The 21,381-nt window shown below is 36.0% G+C and overlaps 1 protein-coding gene across 1 annotated transcript in view; it reads right to left on the bottom strand.

Moving 5' to 3' along the window:
• The window catches only part of LOC141738361 (lipoxygenase homology domain-containing protein 1-like), a 179,590-nt gene that overhangs the window by 28,492 nt on the left and 129,717 nt on the right, over positions 1-21,381 (bottom strand). The window contains exons 41-46 of the mRNA XM_074573557.1: positions 19,137-19,269; positions 17,627-17,766; positions 12,236-12,488; positions 7,177-7,418; positions 4,518-4,644; positions 2,339-2,487 (exon numbers count right to left, since the gene is read on the bottom strand). Of these exons, the coding sequence (XP_074429658.1) occupies positions 2,339-2,487; positions 4,518-4,644; positions 7,177-7,418; positions 12,236-12,488; positions 17,627-17,766; positions 19,137-19,269 (1,044 nt within the window). The remainder of the gene's footprint in view (positions 1-2,338; positions 2,488-4,517; positions 4,645-7,176; positions 7,419-12,235; positions 12,489-17,626; positions 17,767-19,136; positions 19,270-21,381) is intronic.

The raw sequence follows: 21,381 nt of genomic DNA, 5'->3' as shown, positions 1-21,381 counted from the left end.
CCCTGAATACTTAAACATTTCTATGTATTTCTGCATTGCTAAACTGTTGTTCATAGCAGGCCTGACATTCTGTGAGACTAACACCATACTTTGATGTGATTTCTAACAGAAACACTGTTCCAGTTCACTAGCTGTTACTGTATAGTCAGGGAAAAAATTATTGCAAGGAAAAGCACATTTTAAAATGTCAGAACAACTGTTAAGATTCAGAATGCAAATTCTGTCTGTTATACTCCAAAATACCCTAAACCACCAAGTCCAGACTCTCTGACTGCAGGGGTGCTCGGCACAATATGTGACTCGGCTGGTATAGAAAGAGACATTCTACACTTGAGAGCCTTTTTGGAGATTACTTATAAAGGGAAGAAAACATTGGGAAATTTCCAAAACACGTCATGAACAAAATGTTGCTGCAAAGGCAGGAGTCTTGCTTGCAGAACTAATTTACACTTTGTCGATTAACCAAATATATTTACTTTGTTTTCACTGAACAAGGAGTGAATCAAGACTTTTCTGTGTTTCTCTATTACTTACCTACAAGCAGTTTCTTTTAGGGCCCTAAAATATTCCTATGCTATGTCTACTTTTAGAAATATAAGGATACTGTGTTACATTCACACACCGCTCCTATAAAATGTCAAATAAGTAATGAAGAGATGGGTACAGGGCAGCTCTGCCTCTTACTCTGTAAAAGAGAAAAATTTTATGCCACACTGAAGTAGACACAAATACTATAAAAACCCCCTTCAAGTTACGAATCTTTGTAGTTCATTTCTGTTCTCTTAGGCAACATTTCTGGATGTGCATCCCTGCTCCCTCTTCATTAAAAACTACCAGTCTAGAAATCAGATTGCTCACTTGTGGAATTATGACTTAAGGAGAAATCCACTGAAACTTACATTAAAATAACTTCACTCCATGAGGACTAAAGGACCGCAGGTCTAAAATCCAATTAAATCAGTTTATCAATAAACCATAATCTGAACTTCAACATTAGGGAAGACAAATGTGCCTTTATCAAAACTGAGTACCCTCATCCACAAGTATTTAGTCCCTTAAAAAAAAAAAGATTTAAACTCTCACTTTTCTAATGAATAAGCACCTCAAGTTGGTAAAATCCAATAAGATAATGACCCCCTTCAACTCCCAATGAATTAACAAGGCTGGGGGTAATTAGGACCTGAGCTCCTCCTAATCCCACGTATCATGCCTCTGCTTTGGTTATCAATCTGAGCTGATTTGCAAGTTTACTTCTTTAGAGAAACTCTTGTTCATTTGCCAGCCAACACCAGCAGAAGGAAACAGTTTACTGCACGGTATTTCCAAAAGGGGGAGAGGTTAAAATGCCATAATCACAGTATTCACTGAGATTTCAGAAAGATAGAAGGGTGCACACACTGTAAGAAAGACAGGTAGCACTGTCTAATGTAAAATATGCTCAGAGTTTCTGGTTGTGGGACACTGATTTTTCTTTTCCTAAAATGTAACTATTCCAACTCAAATTTTCTGTTACAGAAATTTGTTTCAGAATATTTATCAAATTGTTTTAATACTGAAATTTGTTTTCAAATAAAGATCCACAGAAAATACAACCACTTTGTTTATTCTATGCTTAAAAAAAATCTAGTGACCTTTTTAGCTGAAAATTTCACTCCCTCTATCCAGAGCTTCCAACAAGGACTAGGTTTTATGTCAAAGACATGCATTTTGGTGTAAATCTGCCCACGCTTCTGCAGCACATTCAATAACTAAATTCCCTCTAATTTCTGTTTATACTGACAATACTACAGGTAAATGCGTCTCTGGCAGCTATGCTGGTCTTTGGCTGGTCTGTGTCTATGAGCTGCAAGACTCACTCCTGCACAGCGAGTGAAGGACCCTTCTGGTACACCCCTAAGAAAACTATGGAGGGTAGTGGCTGACTGGCTGGAGAGAGACCAGGAGCCAGACCGAGGGGTAGACTGGCAGTGGAAAGGCAAAAGGTAGGGAAAGGAACCCTAGCCTGAAGAATGGCATGGGAAGAAAAGAGGTATTAAAGGAAATTGAGTCTCTTTATAGCTCTAATGTGAAGCAAATGTGCAGGAAAACCACTGAAGACCTTCAATATTTGCAAAATTGAACCTAAAATGATATAATAATTTTATTACTTGCCATTACCTGTCAGCTATACAAGCATCAGTATTTCCCACATAAGATAGAGATATTGATATACACGTGCACTTACGATCACAGATCACACAAACCGGACTTTGTAGACTCTATCCTACTCCCATTAATTCCATGTGAATTGGACTGGGTTCCAAAAGCGCAAAATATCATGCAGAAATTATAAGTATACCTTTCCTTTAGTGAAATTATCATCCCCTTTTCTGATTAACTTTCTTCTGCCAGTATCTCCCAAAAGGCCTTGCAGCATGACATACACATCTGCATCTGTTCCTGACCCAGGGGGTGCTCCCGTAGTGATATAGAGAACATAGCTTTTCACTGTTGGGAAAAAGAGATTAACGGTTTACTAAAGTTTAATCATTTAAAAAAAAAGTTATTTAATAAATTACTGCTATTATATTTTCATTTTTGGTCCTGCCCTAAGTGATCAAAAGGCCAAACTATTTTATAATACTTAGAAAAGCATATAGAAGGATTGCAATTAAAATTTAAGAACCACTATGATACAGAATAATAAGCTAAATAGTTTGTGAGTGGGCCTGAAACACAAGCAGAAGAGAAAATGAAAGAAAAATAAACGCATCACAAATTGTTATAAGAACATGTAAATAATATCTACCACACGCATACATTTAAATATGTAACACTCCTGTGAAACGGTTCCTAGGCGATGGTTGATACTAAATTAGAATAATAGAATCATGGAATTGCCTAGGTTGGAAGGGACCTTTCAGATCATCTAGTCCAATCATCAACCTAACTCTGACAAAAACCATCACTAAACCATATCTCTAAGCACTATGTCTACCTGTCTTTAGAATACCTCCAGGGATGGGGACTCAACCATTTCCCTGGGCAGCCTGTTCCAATGCTTAATAACCCTTTCAGTGTAAAAATTTTTCCTCATATCCAGTCTATGGTGCAATTTGAGGCTGTTTCCTCTTGTCCTATTGCCTGTCCCCTTCTCTGGAGATTTTCAAGACTCGCCTGGATGCAGTCCTGAGTAACGTGCTCTAGGCAATCCTGCTTTAGCAGGGGAGTTGGACTAGATGATCTCTAGAGGTCCCTTCCAACTCTGAAGTTTCTGTGATTCTGTGATTCTGTTACTTGAAAGAAGAGACCCACCCCCACCTCTCCACAACCTCCTTTCAGGTAGCTGTAGAGAGCCATAAGGTCTCCCTCAGTCTCCTTTTCCCCAGGCTAAACAATCCCAGCTCCCTCAGCTGCTCCTTAAAAGACTTATTCTCCAGACCCCTCAAATTACTCAAAAAGTACATCCCTGCTTTGAGCCTCACAGAGTTCAAATGAAGATGAACTCTGTCAGAAAGACAGCAACTTTTGTATTTCCTCTGGACCGTGGTCCAGTCAGTGGCTGGCTGCTCCAAATTCAAGTGAAAAAGAGAAAAAAAATACGGGGAGAAGGTAAAGAAAACAATATCTGTCCTCATGTTAAATGCTCCTTGGAAAGAGGAGCAGCATTTGTAAAGATTTAAATATCTGTGCTCTTCCAGAAAAAAGAAAAAAAGGGAAAAAAAAAGTCGTATTTAAAAGACAAAGAGCCTTCCCAGGGAATACCCTCGCAGTACTCATCTCAAATTCATATTCAGGGAGCTTCTGCCCAAGTGTATTTTTTGAGACTAGCTTTGCAAGCACAGCAGAAAAGGCGAGGAATACACAGATTACTCAGGATTACACAGATTATCTAAATCCTTAACTCCTGGGAAAATCTTGGAGAAGACTGAGATTTTCTCATGGTACAATATTCATTTAGGACAGGAGCTCTTTCATTCTTCACTAACTTTGGTTATAAATCCTCCTAAGAAACACAGAGCAAACTAAAAAAATCCAGCCTTGAGATGATCAAGGCACAACTCGCGTGGAGGAGTTCGATGACATATAACTGTTAGGTCACAGAAGAAGAACGTCTGAAATTCTAGCAAGACAAACAGATGAGCTTCTGTTGCGAGGGGCCATGGATCTCCTTCTTATCTGAAATTACAGTTAGAGAGTTATTTCCTCTGGATTTCCTTTGCTTCCTCTGGGAGAGGACCAAATCATATTACTGAGAAAAAGCTGAACTCAGTACTGTTCAAAACTTTTTTAATATTTTCAGTGCTGTATGCTTGCTCTTTTATGTGTCACAAACCGATACGGATCAGACTTGAGAGCACAATGCTCAGTTACAGGGTCTGAGATATTATTCTTTTAAACACTGGAGTGGATTGGACCTAGCCTTGTATCACTAGCTAAAATGAATAAAAAGTATCTTCTAAATCTGTTGGACTGCTTTGAAAATCAGCCTTCATCACTGACCAAATCTTTTCCAGTGTTTCTGATTTGTGACAAACCTGCTGGAAAAGGAGAGCCAGCTGTGAGAACCGGAAGCTCAGCCACTCTTCCTCCTTCTTCATCTGCAAAGTCGTGATAAAATGGAAATTCTAGAACATTTTTGCTTTCTCGGTGCTGAAGCATTACCTTAACAAAGAGCAAAAAGAAATACCTTCAGCATCTGTTGTGCTCTAATGGAAACTATAGCAAAAGACACACTATTAAACAGCTATGACACATCATCTCAATATTAAAAAAGAAGAAAAACATTTTTCTAAAATGCTTTTGAAAGCAGCCTTTTAAAAGAGAAGGAATAGATATCTTTCCCAATTAAAAATAATTAAAATGTTGTCAACATTACTGCTGTAGAGACTGCACTAAGGGAAAAAATATTTGGAATCATTCAAAAAGGTTCCTTTATGTAACCTATTCATCCAGCATATGGAAGAAAAAGAAGCATTGAGAAACGTCAATATGCCACAACAGTTTTCAGTGCAGAATGTTTTCTCATTCTAAGTAACACAAGAAAGAAAATGAAGTGCTTCTGGAAAAAACGAAAAGCAGAAATTAAGAATGTTTTATGGCATGTATATGTATCTGTACATATATTCGTATGAATATATAAAGGATGTTACTAAATTTTTTTAATCTCTATGAAATTCTCTGTGTAAAGTAATAAAAGTGTGATCCTGAGCTTACGTCTTACTATAGCTTAGGTCTTATTATAAGAAAACATATTTTAATAATGAGGTATCTTACACTATGGTACTACCAGCTACACTAAGAGAGAAAGTACCATTTTCTAAACAATTTGAAGCTAGACCAGACAACATATTTGAAAATCCGTTGCAGGAAGTAATCCTGCTTTGAAAAGGGCACAGAGAATTCATTCATACATTTCGTCGGGTGCTAACTCACTAAAATGGCCAAAGCCTTAACCCAGTAAGCTCAACCATCTTTGGTTAGCAATTGTCACTGGAAGATGGCAGCATTATTTTGTCTTCAAAAGACTCCTATTATTTTTCATTATGACAGACGCATTGAAAAGATTTTTTAAAATACAACGTAAAGTATCAAGTTAATAAAATTTCCCTTTCATACTACCATCTGCATTCCTGTACGGTTTCTTGAAAATCAGATTTCATTTACTGCTCTTTATTTCTTCAAGAAGTGAAAGAACCAAGAATAAAGATGTTAGCTATTACGTGTTTCAGAAATAAAGCATATCTTAATTAATTTTGTTCTGGGCATTATTTTATAATGATTTCAATTTTCTCAAAAACATCAAGAGAATTACTTTGCAGTTATGGTTATAAAAATGACTTCTGAATCTAAATATGGAATTCAACCAACTGCACCTGCATTTACTTGTCATAGAAGAGGAATATCTCAGACTCTCTGTGAGGTGCAATCTTGTAAAATCAAAATAGAATAGCATAGAAATGACCATCCTGGTTCTAACTGGCCGTTTAAATAGACTGCTAACCTGCCTTTAATAACAGGTATTACCCACAACCTCTTATACCAACCTAATTATTTCGTACAAGGATTCAGTCACTCCTGCTGTGGAATCCATGGACTAACAGAGGAAATTTGTCTTCCTAAAACCCCAATAATTTACATATACCCCAAAGCAGGGAATTTTATATTTTCTTTCTCTTTCTAATCTTACCTAATGTAAATGTGCATCTTTCCTTACTTATGTAAATGATGTTGATCTTTTTTTCTAACTCATCTTTGAGTCATTGTTCTCAACTAATGAAGTACAACAGGCTAATAGAGGTCACGGTTTTCAACTGCCAAGTTTCTGTTCTGAAATTTTTACTGTGATCCACTGTCTCCTACAGTATGCAAGAAGCAGTCTTAATTTTATCAGTAGATTTGTTAGATAACTATTTCATCCGGCTATGAAGATGAAATGAGCAACCTGCCTACCATTTAAATGTCAGGGGGTTCAGCACACTAATATCATATATTTGACAGGAAATTTTTTTTCTCCAGCTTTTAATGAGAAAATATAAACATTAATGGACAAAAGTATGTCTGCAATTTGAAAGAAGACGATTCTTTCCCTTAGACTTCTTTTTATTTTGCCAGCATAAGAAGATAAAGATATTTTTTGTATAGCAAAGTGCCACAGAAATCTCAGCGTGATGTCAGATTTTAGCTTCAGCATCTTGGACATCAGAAGAAAGATTGTCACTTTTGCTATTCACTTCTTTTTTTCACATGCCAACTTAAAAGGCAGATATTTTCATCAAAAGGCATTTCTAGTGTCTGGCTTAATTATTTGCCTTGGATCACCGCATCTACAACACGTAACAGCCAATTTGGAGTTACATAAATACTGCAATGTTTGCCAGCAGGTACAATTCTAAAAGGGCACCACTGGATATGCTACAGATGATGGCACATCTGTATATATGCCTTCCAGAAATCTATCTAAATTTGCAAGACTTTTGTTATCCATAGCTATTCTAGTAAGTGTTAAGAGCAGTCTCTGAAGTTATCAGTCTACAAGTGCTGTTACCAGATGCATTTACTTTTGTAAATTAAAAATTATGTCATTTCAGACAGAACTGGAAACTGGAAGCAATAACCATAGAATAAGAGAAAGAGACGATAAATAGAGACAAAATAAAGACACAATAAATAATTACTTTAGTTTTTATTTTTTACCTCACGGCAATGCCAAGTCTCTCCTTCTCCAGCTTCTTCAATTTCTAGGCGAACTTTGAATATAGTATTGAATTTCTTATTTAGTTCAACTGAAGTCTCATAAGTCTCCTTTTTTTTAAGGGATCCTTTGGGGAATATGACTGAAGTACAGGTACCTTTTTCACCACATACAGTTAGAGACATTTTAGGATTTATGGAACTAGAAGAAATATCACCAGTTGTCACAAGGACATCCCAAGTCCCTGTTGAAACAAACCAGTAGAAAAAAAATTAATGGGTTTGCTGAATATTCAGAATAATACAAAATTTGTAACAGAGTTAGTTAGTGAGTGACTAGCAACCCATTCCCACCTTTGCACTGAGCTAAAATGTTGGCATGGAACAGCTTCACTCATTATAATTGACTTAGTGAGAAGCAGATTTGGACACCAGCCCTTCCGCAGTGACAGATGACCCTTTAGAGACGGGCCAGACCAACAGCACTTATGCAGATAGGACTGCCAGTTTCATATTAGAGACTTCTGAAGAGCCACGCCAATCTGTTGATTTTTTTTCCCCTTATAAATGTTTCCTCTGATAGTTTTAATTATTTTTTTCTTACGAACCGCCACTCAAACCCAGCATATTTTCTACTGGATAGTATTGGTTATCACATTTGCCTTTAGTCAGGAGAAAGTATTTTTTCATTTTAACTTTTTGAGGAGCTACTTAAACTAGAATGTTAAAATTTGCTACATATATTTTCTAACAAGATGCTGATGAGATGATAAACTGCAATTTTGTATTTTTATCACAGATCACCACGACTATCATGCCAGCTAAGTACAAAACTTTATCCATTTCTTCTGTGAAGAAGTGATGTTTGCTGAGAGATTAAAAGCAGTCCTATATAACAGCACATAGATTTGCCTACATTAGGGGCACAGAAAATACTCAAAACCAGCATTTTTACTTAAAAAAAAATGCAAAATTATATTGAAAAAGAATAGTAGCTCTTGTTCAAACTAAAAGTCTGGTTTGAAGCACTTAGCCTCTTAAATATTCTAGATGAATTGTCAGTCACCTGAAAGCTCATAAGGACTGCAGACTGATTCCAGGTAGGCTCCTGAGTAACTTCTGTAAGTCTATACTGAACAGATATTTAGTTAAACCTCCAGTCATCAAGACATTTTTCAGGATCAGAAACTTGTACCCAGCAAAAAAAAAATCCCACCGATTTAGCTAGCTTTAACATTTTAATTCATTCTAATAGAATATAAGGAAAATCCAGGGCTATCAAACCCATGTTTTCCATTTTAAAAAGCTGACTCCTGCAGAGAGGCTTTGGTCTCCTGGGCTGGTGCAGAATTGAGCATGACCATTTTTTTATTAAGATAACTTAGCTCTGTTTATGCAAAGTGAGACAAAGTATGGATTTAATAATTTTAAATAGCTATTTTGTAAAACAGGGTATTTTGCTTTGGGTAATCAATACAGTGACTTTCTGAGTTTATGTCCATAGTCCTGTAAAGTCCAGCTTCCTAACCACAACAGGCAAATCTTTATCTCCTATATAAACTAATGCAAATAAAGCTTTATTTCTTTAGATCAGGTGAGGATCTGTGCCATAAATTCAGGAGTTGGTGAAGGTAAAAAGTTAGTATTCACCATGTTTAAAATCATCTATAATAACTTCAGATGTTATGATTTTATGGATAATCATAAATAGCTACCATTTTCATGTCTATGAACATTAAACATAAATGAAACCAATGATATCCATGAAAAAATGGAAGTCAAATGAAAATTTATCATATCCCCTGTGATATAATCCAAGATTTTCCAGCCCTTTAGTATTGAAATATTAAGCCTTTAAATTATCAATGCATAGCTGCCTAGGAAGACTGAATGGAAGGACTATCTCTGTTGGATCATACAGTACCATACATTGCTATTACTTATTAAATATATTGTATAATCTCTGATAAATTTGTCAAGATCCAATTTAAAAGCAGCTACAATAAGCTTCTTTCCTTCTCTTTAGTTAAGTCTAAGAGCTATGCTACAAATTCATTCTTTCTCAGAAATCTTTTAATTTTCTCAGAATGGCATTAATGGACTGCTGAAACCCATTTATTTTTACGACAACTTTGTCCGTTCGCTTAAATAGCTCTTTTCCCTCCTTGATGTGTAAGTCACCATTAATTTGATAGATCACAACTGTGTCCATTTTGAGCATTTAATTTGCTAGTCTGAATATGTCAAGTTTTTTCAATACCCTTTCACAACAAAGATTTGCCATATTCCCAGTCATCATGTCATCTTTACAGCTACTCCAGCTTGAACCAATCCTTCTGGACACAGCATTCCCAGTGAAATATCACCGTTTCTCTGTAGTGGCATTATTTCTTTTTGATCTTCACTGATAATGCCTACATGCATTGTGGGGTCACAGTTACTTTAGTCACAGACACATCACATTGCTGTCTCAAAAATTATCCTGTGATATGTAACAAACACGGGTATTTCTCCTAGTCATGTCCTGCTGATGAACTCTTGTAGCAGAAATCATTACAAGACATGGGATCACAGATTCAATACAGTTTTTAGACTTTTTGCTACTATTCAGTTCCTAATTTCCACAAAAAATCAATGGAAATTAAGAACCTGTACCAGAACTAAGAGCTTAAATATTTAGTTGGGTTTACGCCTAATTGTATTCAAGCTTTGTGCTACTGAATTCAGTTCCACTGCTTTCTTCCAGTTCTCCAAATTTATCACACAACCTCTTAATCTCCTGATACTAATCAAGGCATTGTAGTACCAACAGATACCATCAGCATATTCATTCTCTCTTCTATACCTCTTTACAATTCCTCCTTTTACTGCTACTTTCCGCTTTCTTATTATTACCTAATAATTTCCCATAGGGCAAATAAAATTCAGTACTGAAATTTAGACAGATTAGATGTCATTACATTTGTCTTACTAGAAAATATTTCTGAAGAGTATCAACTTTGTTTTACAATCTATCTTTAGTAAAGTCATGATACATTCCTTCTCATTTCCTATTTGCCTCTATTATCTTTACTATTCTTTTCTTCAAAGTGCGTTATAAAGGTTTGCATGTGATCGATTACTAGGTCTATAGTCACCTACGTTATGCTTTTCTGTTTTTCAGATGGAGGTATTATCTTTGCTGTCTTCAAGTCATACCTTTTGTCTTCATAAAATTGTTTGAAAACCTTGATACTAGATCTGCCACTTCATTTCCCAATTCCCTCAACATTCTGGGCTAACGACTCGTTTGGTTCTCACTGTTAGACTACATGACACTCAAAGTTCTATTTGCATTTCAGATTTGGTGATTTCCAATAACCTCATTCCCGTTAGTAATTTTGGTTTTGCTTCCCTTGCCAACATTACGGTTCCTTAATGAAAACAGAGATAAAGTATTCTATTTGTTTAGCGATTTTACCTACATCACCTGCAGTCTGCACTCTATTGTTCCTGCACAGTTACACATCTTTCCAGGTTCTTTTGATAAGTAAATGGTTGAAGAACCTTTACTATTTGTTTTAATTCTTTTATAAAATATGACTCAGCTTGACATTTAGTAAGTCCCATTGTATCCATAAACTTTCTGACCTCTAAGGTATAGCACTCTCTTCTGATCAGTCTTTTATTTCTCCATTCCTTACAGGCTCTCTGCTTACTTGTCATATTCTCTCTAAATTCATTATACACCTAGACCAGAGCTGATTTTCAATAGATACAGAGCTGAGTATTGATGATCATTATTAGCAAGTCTGCACCCAGACTTTTGAAGACTATGTTTGTGTGGGAAACAGAGGAAGGGGCACGTTTTATATAGCTACAGTCAGACACTAATTAAGGTGAATAAGCAAGGATGCAAGATTTCTATCATTTTTCATACTATCGTGAAGAAAGATACGACAGCCCAACCAACGTTGGGCTTCTGCTCTGAATTACCCTCAGGAGAGGCTTGCCTCGCTCTGTGGATTATGTAGGGCACCCACGGAATCTACTTTTTTAGAGACCTGGAATACTTGCGGTGGTGCAATACAGCTATTTCTTACTCTGAAATTGTCACTACTCTAGCTGCTCATCCTATGCTTATATTTCCAAGGTATTCTGTCTTTCTGTTGCCTCAACGACATTATTTTTCTATTTCCTTAGATAATATAAGATATTCGCCAGTGGACTAAGTACAGGTAGCTAAATATACACACTACTAACTGTGTCTGCAACTATGTATATTATAAAACTCTCTGAGCATAAAATGAAATATGCATGAGCATAGAAATTAATAAAGATCAGTTTACAAAACTGCTGATACAGAATGCAAATTCACACCTTCAGATTATTTAAACTTTACATAGTTTGGTCTACCAGTTTTGATTCAGATTTCATAAATGGACCCAAACCAACATTTTACACCTCTTCAAAACAGACGTGAGAGAGCTAAGAAATCCAGTACCCTGGCAAAGCATAAAAGACTTATGTTTTCAGTGTCTAAATTGTTTCTGAATTTTGGTCGTTTTTTCATTAAACAATTTGAATAGGATATTGGGTTCAGGTCAACTAGCTGTTTGCAAGAACTTGTGCCATTGATGTAAGTAAAAAAGAAAACTGCAAATAAAAGCAAATGCTTTCTGCAAATATATGAACATACGGGAAAATCTCATTCTGCTAAAAGAGTTTTTGTATCTCTTCTTGTGATTTCATCACTGTTGCAGGAGCCTTCTGCTCTGCATTGACTGCCATATGGAACAACCTACCTCTTTCTGCTTCAGCTTTTTTCTAGCCTCCACTAAAAACATAGTTCCTTCATTGCCTCCATCACTTAATATCTCCCTTCTGCTCTAGCCTTTCTTCTCTGAACATTATAATTGTATTTACCAGCTCTGAAAGTGTTTGGAGAGACAATTTGTGTGAGAGATGCAACTCACATTTAAGCTACATTATTTCTGTATTTTGTGTTTAGTCTTAAAAATAACCTGAAAAATAATATGAATTACAATTAAAACAAAAGCTTGAAGATGATTTTGGACCTTACCATAAATCTTTCCTGTCAACATCTCTTTCCTGACTTTTCCAAGAAGTTTCAACATTCGTTCTGTCTGTGCATCACCAACTCCACTGTCTAACCATTGCTGGCAAAGAAATGCGTATTGGCCATCGGTCTTGCCTGATTCACGGATGACAATTTGGTCCAGGTACCATCCAGCTCCGTAACCCACATTATGGTGCTCAACAAGCACTTTGCTTAACTGTCCAAGGTCCACTGCTCTCATTTCAGAGATACAAACCTGAGCAGGTAAATACAAAATGAGTAACAAAGTGATTAAACCATACATTTTATTGTCCGTCTTTAAGAAGACTATGTTTGGAAAGACAGATTTCCTTTCAGTGCTGAAGTATCTTTTCCTTTCTGATAGTAAACAAAGATATTATAGGCTGACATTCACATTAGAAGACGCTGTTCAGAAAATATATGGGTCCTTGAATATGTACATTTTTCCTTGTTTATGATCACTGCATCCCAGGCATTATTACAAAAAGCATTCCACTCTTTTGGGTAGAAAGAAACCTGTGATCACAAATTTACTTACAGAAGCCTCATGAAAATTGAAGTTCCACCGATCCTCATAACTGAAACAAAGGGAGTGCCTGAAGTATCAGGATAGGCCTAGTAAATTGAACTTTGGTTTAGATAAGGTATTTTATTTTAAAACATTTCAAAGTCTTTTACATTCTAAGACGTCCTGTTTTTCAAATGGGAAACGTCGTATTATTCAACTCAACAGAAATACTGACACTGTTGATGACTATGCAAACAAAGGAAGATACTGACATTAGAAACTATAACTAAGGCTGTGCACGCGTACAAGCAAGAATTGATGTGCTCTTCGGATGTAAATAGACATCTGTTTAAATATTGCTACGGCTACCAGTAAACAAAAGCTAAATGGCAACTGCACTAGTGCATGTTGGGATGAATAAATTATGTGAGTGAGAGAATGAATGTGTTCCGTGCAAGAGATAATATGAGTGGGTGGGTAGATACACGGGCATGTGTGTGGGTGACATTAAAAAAACCCAGATGGATAGTAGAAACAGACGCTATAATTTTTATTTGTTGCCAACCAATTTGCCACCAGGCAGGAAAAAGCATGAGGATCAGAAAGCAACAAAGGAAGAGATGATTTTTAGAAAGAATTATGTCATCTGGTCGATTCTCCTGTCTGTGTCAGACTATTCTCTACAATGTGCTCAGAAAAAGAAAACATCAGAGTTATTATTCCTATCACAGCCTTAGGACTTCCAGCATTCTTACCTTGTTATATCCGTGATCTCCCCACAGTTACTATGGCAAGTTATAGCCCTTCATGTAATGCATATGTAGCCCAAAATAAGATCTAGCTGTGAGGAATATCTTGTAAATAACTTTTTGGGAGCGCTCATTGCTTTTTAATTTTATTCTTTGTAGTTCTGAGCCAAATATAATTTTCTTGTCAGTCTACATGACCCCTGACTTAGAGGAAATAGCCTGTATTGCTAATATTCATGTTCCTTCACAGCTAACTCTGTCTGAAAAAGGGACCTATCATTAGTCTCATTCTTTGTGATAATAATTAACAGTCATTAGACAACAGTGGTCATAATCGCCCATTGTTATCAACGAATTCTCATAATAATACATTAAATTGCCTACTCTCTCAGCATTAACAAGAATGTACTTTTGGTTGATGTCATTACATTTCTTTTTTTTCCCCTCAGTATAAAGATATTTGGAACTGCATTAAACACACGTCTGGAAGTGTAATTAATGAAAGCCAAAATGATTTTATTTAAATTGTCTTGCTTTAGATAAAGTGTTAGCTAGGCAAAATTGCAATCCCCATTTATTTGACCCATTAAACTGGTGAAAAAGTTAAATGTGCAATTACTTAAATAAATATAAACCAGCCTTATTTTCTGCAGTAATTAAATCAACTTTACTCTCTTTTCTTACATTTTGTTGCAATTTTCTGTCTTCCTAACTTTTCCTTATATTGTAGTCCTTTACCAGTCAAGAGAGATCCTTTTTTTCCATATCTCAAGTTTCCTTAACTTTGTTTTCTTTACCTGTCCATTCCATATTTTCCAGGGATATTGCTGACGTAATCTTGTCTCTCAAGACAGCTTGCCCTTTACATCCCTTCCTTTCACCTTCTAGTCTTTGATACTCTCACTGAAACCTTATTCCAACTTTTTTATTAATCTACTTCTATGTAAAAAGACTGTAAGGCTGGTAGTAGTATGACAGACCGCAGATCCATCAAGTCCAGAATTCTGCTGCCAACAACTACCGATAACAGATTTCTAGGGAAGAGTTGAAAAACAGGGCAAATATATAGAGATGCTTCTTGAATATAAAGTCTCTCAGGCTTTAGCAATTTCCTGAGCCAGAGATTGTGTCTTTGCACTTTACAGCCCTCCGTGGAAAGTTGTCTTCCATGACAATGTGCAACGGCTTTTTGCACCAACATGCATTTTACCATCTGCAACATCCCGTGCCACAAAGTAAAATGTATTAATTATGGGCTGTGTAAAAAGCCACCTCCTTTTAAATGAAACATGCAGGTTTCATTTAAAGCTCTCGAGCCCCTGTATTTCATGAGAAAATAGCATTACTCATTTTCTCTATGCCATGTTGTATTTCTTGTCTCCCTCTCCTTTCCTCTCATCATTCCTTTTCCAGGCCAAACAGTACTTGTTTGCTTAGTTGTTGCTTGCATGGAAGATACTTCATATCACTTGATGTTCTTCTTGCACTTTTTAAGACAAATGAATCAGAACAAAACACAGCATCTATTATGCGTCTGCACCAGAGAACTTACCTGGGGGCATGACTGTATTTTCTACTTCGGGGTGTCTGGCTTTTTTCCTTTTTCTAATAATTCCTACACATTTGATCTGTTCTGTTTTCCTTTTGTTTTGCCTCTACTGAGTACTGGGCCAACGTCATTGCAGAGCTATCCTAATGCTAAGGTCACTTTCCCATTTCAGAGCCCATAATTTTGTATGCAAATTTAAGGGGGTTTCCCCCTCACAGCCACTGCTTTTCATTTACCTACAATGAAATTTCATCTGTCATTTTATTACCCAGTCACTCTGCATGAGGTTCTTCTGCAATCTCTGACACCAACTTTCGTATTTATTACCTTAAATAGCTTAGTATCATCAGCACATTTTGCCATCTCACTGCTCAATCCTTTCCCAAGATCCTATTGCACAATGAAGGATGTGAACACACAAAATATCTAGGCTGAAGAAAACTTTCATTGCCCACAGTACAAAAATAGCTCACCTAAAACAAAGGATCTGCTTGAGAAGACACTCAGCATTCTTCTCTACTGCTCTATATAGTGTCTCTGATTTCTTTAACAATAACAGCTGTGTCACTGACTCTTTATTAGCATCCAGCTTGAAAGTGCTGTGTAAATTATTTCTTTTTAGACCTTTTTTCCAAGTTATATAACAGACTATGTACTTTTATGTCTTTTATTGACTCTTCTAATTGCCTATAAACATTTGCCCTCAAAAATGCCAAGAATTAACCTGTATCTTTAATAATATCATCCAGGCAATCAACAAACCTCTTATATTTTAATAGCACAGTTTGGATTAAGGCAGCAGGATTCTGCAAACAACGACACCTTTAAAGAAAAAAAAAAAAGGGATTGCAAAAGACTATAAGAAAAGGAAAGAAAAACATGCCTAATACTTCAAGTGTGAAGACTATGGTCAAATTATTAAGTATCTCCCATAGCAATTTCACTAGGTACCAGGACACCAAATACTGTTCTGAATCTAGCACCAGGTTATTGCTATGAAAAGGAGAGATTATGCATATTTTTTAAAGATGTATTTAATTTTCCTCAGTAGCGAATGAAAAGGGAAGTAAACTTCATTGGGATATATGCTTACCTCTTTTCATTATTGCCGAAGTTATTGGTTATCTTCATTTTACCGTGGGAAATGAGGGACAGAAGGAAGGTAAATTGAAACATTCAGATCATCAGATAAACCAGTGACTGATCTTAGAAATTAATGTAGGCATCCTGCTTGTGAGTGCTTTATACACTATATCACACAGTCCACTTAGAGCAACAGCTGTCTGAAGATGGTACTTAGAGCTAAGCTAACAGAGCTCTGACAAAGAAGAAAAAAGAGAAGCAGAGGAGGTGATGGCAAATTTTTAAAGAGGTTGCGAATGTATTGCTGGAGGGTCAGAAAAAGATTTAGGAAAGTGTAAGTAGGATGACTAAAAATGATTAAAGAGATGTTCTTCTACACAAGGAACAGTGAACAATCTACTGACGAAACAAGTGCGCAGAGGACAAGCGTCTATAAAAGCAAGAATGGCAAAGAGAAGGTGACAAGGAAAAAAAACATTGACTGTGTCTTCCAGTAAAAGAGAGGAAATCAGATGAAACTAGTGTGTGGAAGTTTTACACACGTTGCAGATCAAGTGCAGCCCATACTACCACAGCAGATTGTGGATGCTCACCATATATTTAAAAACAGTTTACACAAATTAATGGAAGAAGAATTATCAATGACTATGGAACACATGGATGACATGGCTGGTTTCTATGTTTCTAAGCTCAAGAAAATATTTTGACATTACAAAGCAAATGAAGGAAGGATTGTTTAAGGACAAGGCTAGGAAAGCAGTGGGACAGGCTGCCCAGGAAAGTTATGGCATCTCAGCCATGAGAGATCTTAAGAAATGTACAAAACAAGTATAGAGGATCCTGGAGGTACAGGATCAATTGATCAGTTGAAAGGTCTCTTTAAATCCTATCTAGTCTCTTTAAATCCTGTCTGGTCTGAGTCCAGGATATGTGTGAACATGTTGTGTAAATATAATCATTAATATGGTAATGAGTAAAGGTTGACCAGAAAATCTCTCCTAGGACTTATCTTGAGCAGTCACAGTATGTTTACAAGCAGCTTTACCTGTTTGCAATTCTATATATAAATGGATTACTTAACATATAGTAGCTCAGGCATTTAAAATGTCTCTTTCAACTTTATCTGGACAGATCTTTTAATAAAAGCAGTCACAGGAAATAGCCCTGATATTTCTATACCAGCCTCACAAATAACTGAAAATTAAGCCACAGAGTTTTATATACCATAGGGTTAAATTCCAGTTTCTAAGAACAGTTACTAATGGTTTGTTGGTTTTAAATCTATTGGTACTTGAACTATTCTTAAACTGCAACCCCAATTCAGGTAAAATGTCTATTTAGTAGGCAACACATCTTTTCCACAGGTTACCATGGTGTAACATTGATGCTTGCATTTGATAACTGAAAAGAAATATGGTATTAGAAGAAAGTAATAAAATCAAACGCATTAAGCAAATATGTAAGGAAAATAACTCGGTACTAACCTGTCCCCTTTCCAAATTTGAGTGTCTTAGTCTCCTTTTGCAGGAATCTCCGTGCTCTCCAAATACTGTGATAAATACATCTGCATCAGTCCCTGACGCAGGCAATGTTCCCGTATGAACACTGATCGAGTAAAGAACTTCTGTCATGAAAAGTCAGTAACACAAGATATTACCGAATCAGACTATTTAGCAATGTAATTACCAAACACTACAAACCAATTTATTTTAGGTAGCAGATTAATTTCAAGACCAAGGAAAGAAGTTATAGTAATTGACATTAATGTTCTATCTGAGTTTCATATAGGTTGCTAGCTACCTCACAGCAGCACTGTACAGCATTAGAGATGAAATGTCCATTATGAATCAATGCTACAATCCACGCTTACATTACAGAAAAATAAAATGTCATAGTTCTGGAGTCTTATCCAGTGGTCACTGAAATCAACTGAAAGAATCACACCGATTTTATCAGGCTTTGTAAAAAGCCTTGAATTCCTGTAGGACCTAAAGGTCTTAAATCGCGTTAGGATCAACTCCAACAACATTTTACCAAAGCAAAAAACACAAACAAAACAAATGAAATCCACGTTTTGTTCTTGATCAGATACATTCGGTTTGTCTGTCATTTTGATAATTATGGCCAATATCAATGAATATGTTCAGGAGAATTGGCTCAGCTATTCATACAGATATACATTGTTATTATTATTCTTCACCACAAAGGATGGCTTGCCATGAATTTTGGCTGATGAGTTCTACAGTACAGATTCCTTGAGGCAGCATGACAGAAGACTTTTTTTTATGGGTTCTGTAAGCTCTGTGAAGAATTAAATGTTATAACAGACTGTTAAGATACATTTCCATTTGAAGTCTAGCCTTCAGTTAGATATTAAATGCAAAAAGTTTTAAATATTTTATCCAAGACTTCTGTTCATAGAGTATAATGAATGAGAATTCTTTTCTAAATATTTTATAAAAAGTAATCAGAACAAAGGAAGATGTTATCATATTTTAAATACAATGACGAAATGAAACAGAGCTTATGGGGCACAAATGGGGCTTGAAGAAAATCTCGAAAAAAGATTGTTTTTTCTTTTTGTGATTTGTGCCATTATGACTTTGCACATGCCTTTTTCAAATCTGTGATTTAGTCCCTCACTGAGTGGAAATCAGTCATTTTTTGAAAATTTCAAAAGAAACATATTAATTGGGCTTTGCGTATTTTTCAGACTTTCAAATTCATACTTATCCTAGTGAAAACAATACGTACCAGTTGCTTTAAAACAGAAAAAAATGCTTTAACAATACACGTTATTAAAGACCCTATGTGGTTTACACAGGTATATTGAATGAATTTTAAAAAATATTTTGAGTGGTTTTTAATATTCATACAATGCTTTGCAATCTTGACCATTGCGTTCATCCCATGAGGCAGTTCACAATTTTGTGTGTGTGTGTGTGTGTGTGTCTGCATTTGCTCAAGTGCTTATTTTTTAGTTCAGCAGCATACCCCTGAGTGGTGGCTTGTCTGGCCTGACCGCTGCTAGCTCTGTCACAGTCTCAGATCCATCTTCTCCAAACAGACATTGGGCTTCAGTGTGAAAGCCCAACTCTTGCTTAGTGTCCAGGTCTTTTAGCTGAAGCTGCAGGCAGAATCAGAAGAAGAAATTCATTTATCTATCTGAATTGTTTCATTTCTTATTTCCAACCCAAATGAAACTGACATTTCTTCCTATTGTTAATGCCTGCACACGCTTTACAAAAGCTACCCGATTCTGCATAAGAGCTGCAGTAGTTGCTGCAAGCCGCTGATTCTGCAGCCTGATGTTTACAGGTGTATTCTTCACTGCATATCAACACAGGCTTAGGACCCATTTGTAGAGAACCAATGAAGGATACAGGCTAAATTGACCTGTATATAGCTGCAATTTCAGAATGTCAAATGAATGAGTACAGCTACATCAATCTTAACAGGTATGCCCATTTTGTAAAAAACACTTGTTTTGCTGCTTTTTATTTGTTTACATGTGACTTGCTGTGTCTCAGCCAGGATTTTCAAAGTTGGCAGAAATTAGTTGTCCAGTGGCCTTTGGGCATCTCTGTAGAAATAAGTTATTTGAAGAATGAGTTCCAATAGAAGGTGTGAGCTTAGGTCGGGCTTCATTCCACCTGACTTTAAATACCCAGGGAGACTGAACAAATTAGGTTCCAAATTTGTGAACACTTTGTGTGCTCCCTCCAAAAAAACTGAGGAAGCACAGGCTTGGAAGCTGACCTACCCTAACTACTGACACAGTCAATGTGGAGATCAGAGTCACAGGAGGGCAACTCAGATCGCAAACTTCATCCTAGGTCAGGTTATAAAATACAGAATGACAAGCTATCAAGCACATGCAGAACATTTCTGGGAACTGTTATATGCAGGATTGAACGTCATACATAGCGAATGACTAGAAGTTTGCAGAAATGGCTTTTTCAGCCTTGAGAATCTCTTTGTATAGAAATATTATATCCAAGACATTAAAAACAAAACAAAATGAAAACAAAAACTTAATTTCATCAAGACATTAAGTAAGTGAAATTATTAGGCAGGGATTCCACAAATTACTGTGGTGACTTATTACCACTACTGACACCAGCGGCAGCAACAAAAGTTTGTGGCTCATTGTACAGGATACACATACTACCCTTTGGAAATCCTAAGTACAGATTTCCTTACATAGACTTCAAGTGCAAGCTTAGAAATGCATAAATATTTATATAGTTGAACTATATAATTGAAATTATTAGGAATTTGAGAGTTCCACTCTGAAAAATCTTATCAGACTATCTTGCCCTTGTGTTCCTAGAAATGTAATTACTGAACATTTTCCATTACTGCTTATGCTTTGTGCCCAGTGCTTCACAAGATCAGGCACAAAGCTTCCAGATAAAAGTAAACAATTCCCCATGACCATTTCCAGAATTAAACCATTAATTACTTGAATAAACAGTGTTTTTCTTTAGATAGTATTAAATTCCACTAAAATTGCAGTTTACCCATTTTTTGCAATTGCAAGAACTGAATTTTCTCACACTACATGTCTAACTTCTTCTCATACAAAAATATCCTTCCTAATTTCCATTACTATAAACATCCCTAACTAAATATCAATAAGTATCACAAACTCCTATCTGTATTAAAATTAGAGTAAGGGTTACCTGCATCTGCAGGCAGATGACCTGCAGAAACTGGACTCATAGAAATGAGATGTGTAAATTTATGCAGACTTTGGACTTAAAATAAAATGTACCTACAAATTCTTATTAGTTGTAAGTTCACATCTAAGTGTAACTTTATCTCCAAATCATACAGTGTTTCTATATTTTATACAAAAGTAGAAATACTTCATATTTTATTTTGGAAAGTGCTAGAAACTCTATTTTTAAGCAAGTAAAAATTACTCATTCTATAGTACATAAACCTTCAAAAGTTACAGAAAAGACATACATTTTAGCTAAGGTTATATCATTTTCTACAGAACTGTGCAGAAAGCGGTGGGAGATCAACAGGAAAAACTCTGGTACTCTAAAGCTGCTGTAAACACCGGAACAGAGAAAACAGAGAGGAGCAAAAGCAACGTAGGGATTTTATCTCCTTTTTAGCCTTTGTAGTTTCATCTGTAATCCGTTTTTGTGAAATTTATGGACTTTGGCTATTATTTCTTTCACTTAAGGAGAAAGCAAGGAAGGGAATTCTTTTCAATTGGGGCTGG

This window comes from Larus michahellis, chromosome 2 (genome assembly GCF_964199755.1).
Source record: "Larus michahellis chromosome 2, bLarMic1.1, whole genome shotgun sequence".
Taxonomy (NCBI): Eukaryota; Metazoa; Chordata; class Aves; order Charadriiformes; family Laridae; genus Larus; species Larus michahellis.
The sequence above is the reverse complement of the archived record's forward strand: the minus strand, read 5'-3'. Positions and strand labels throughout refer to the sequence as shown.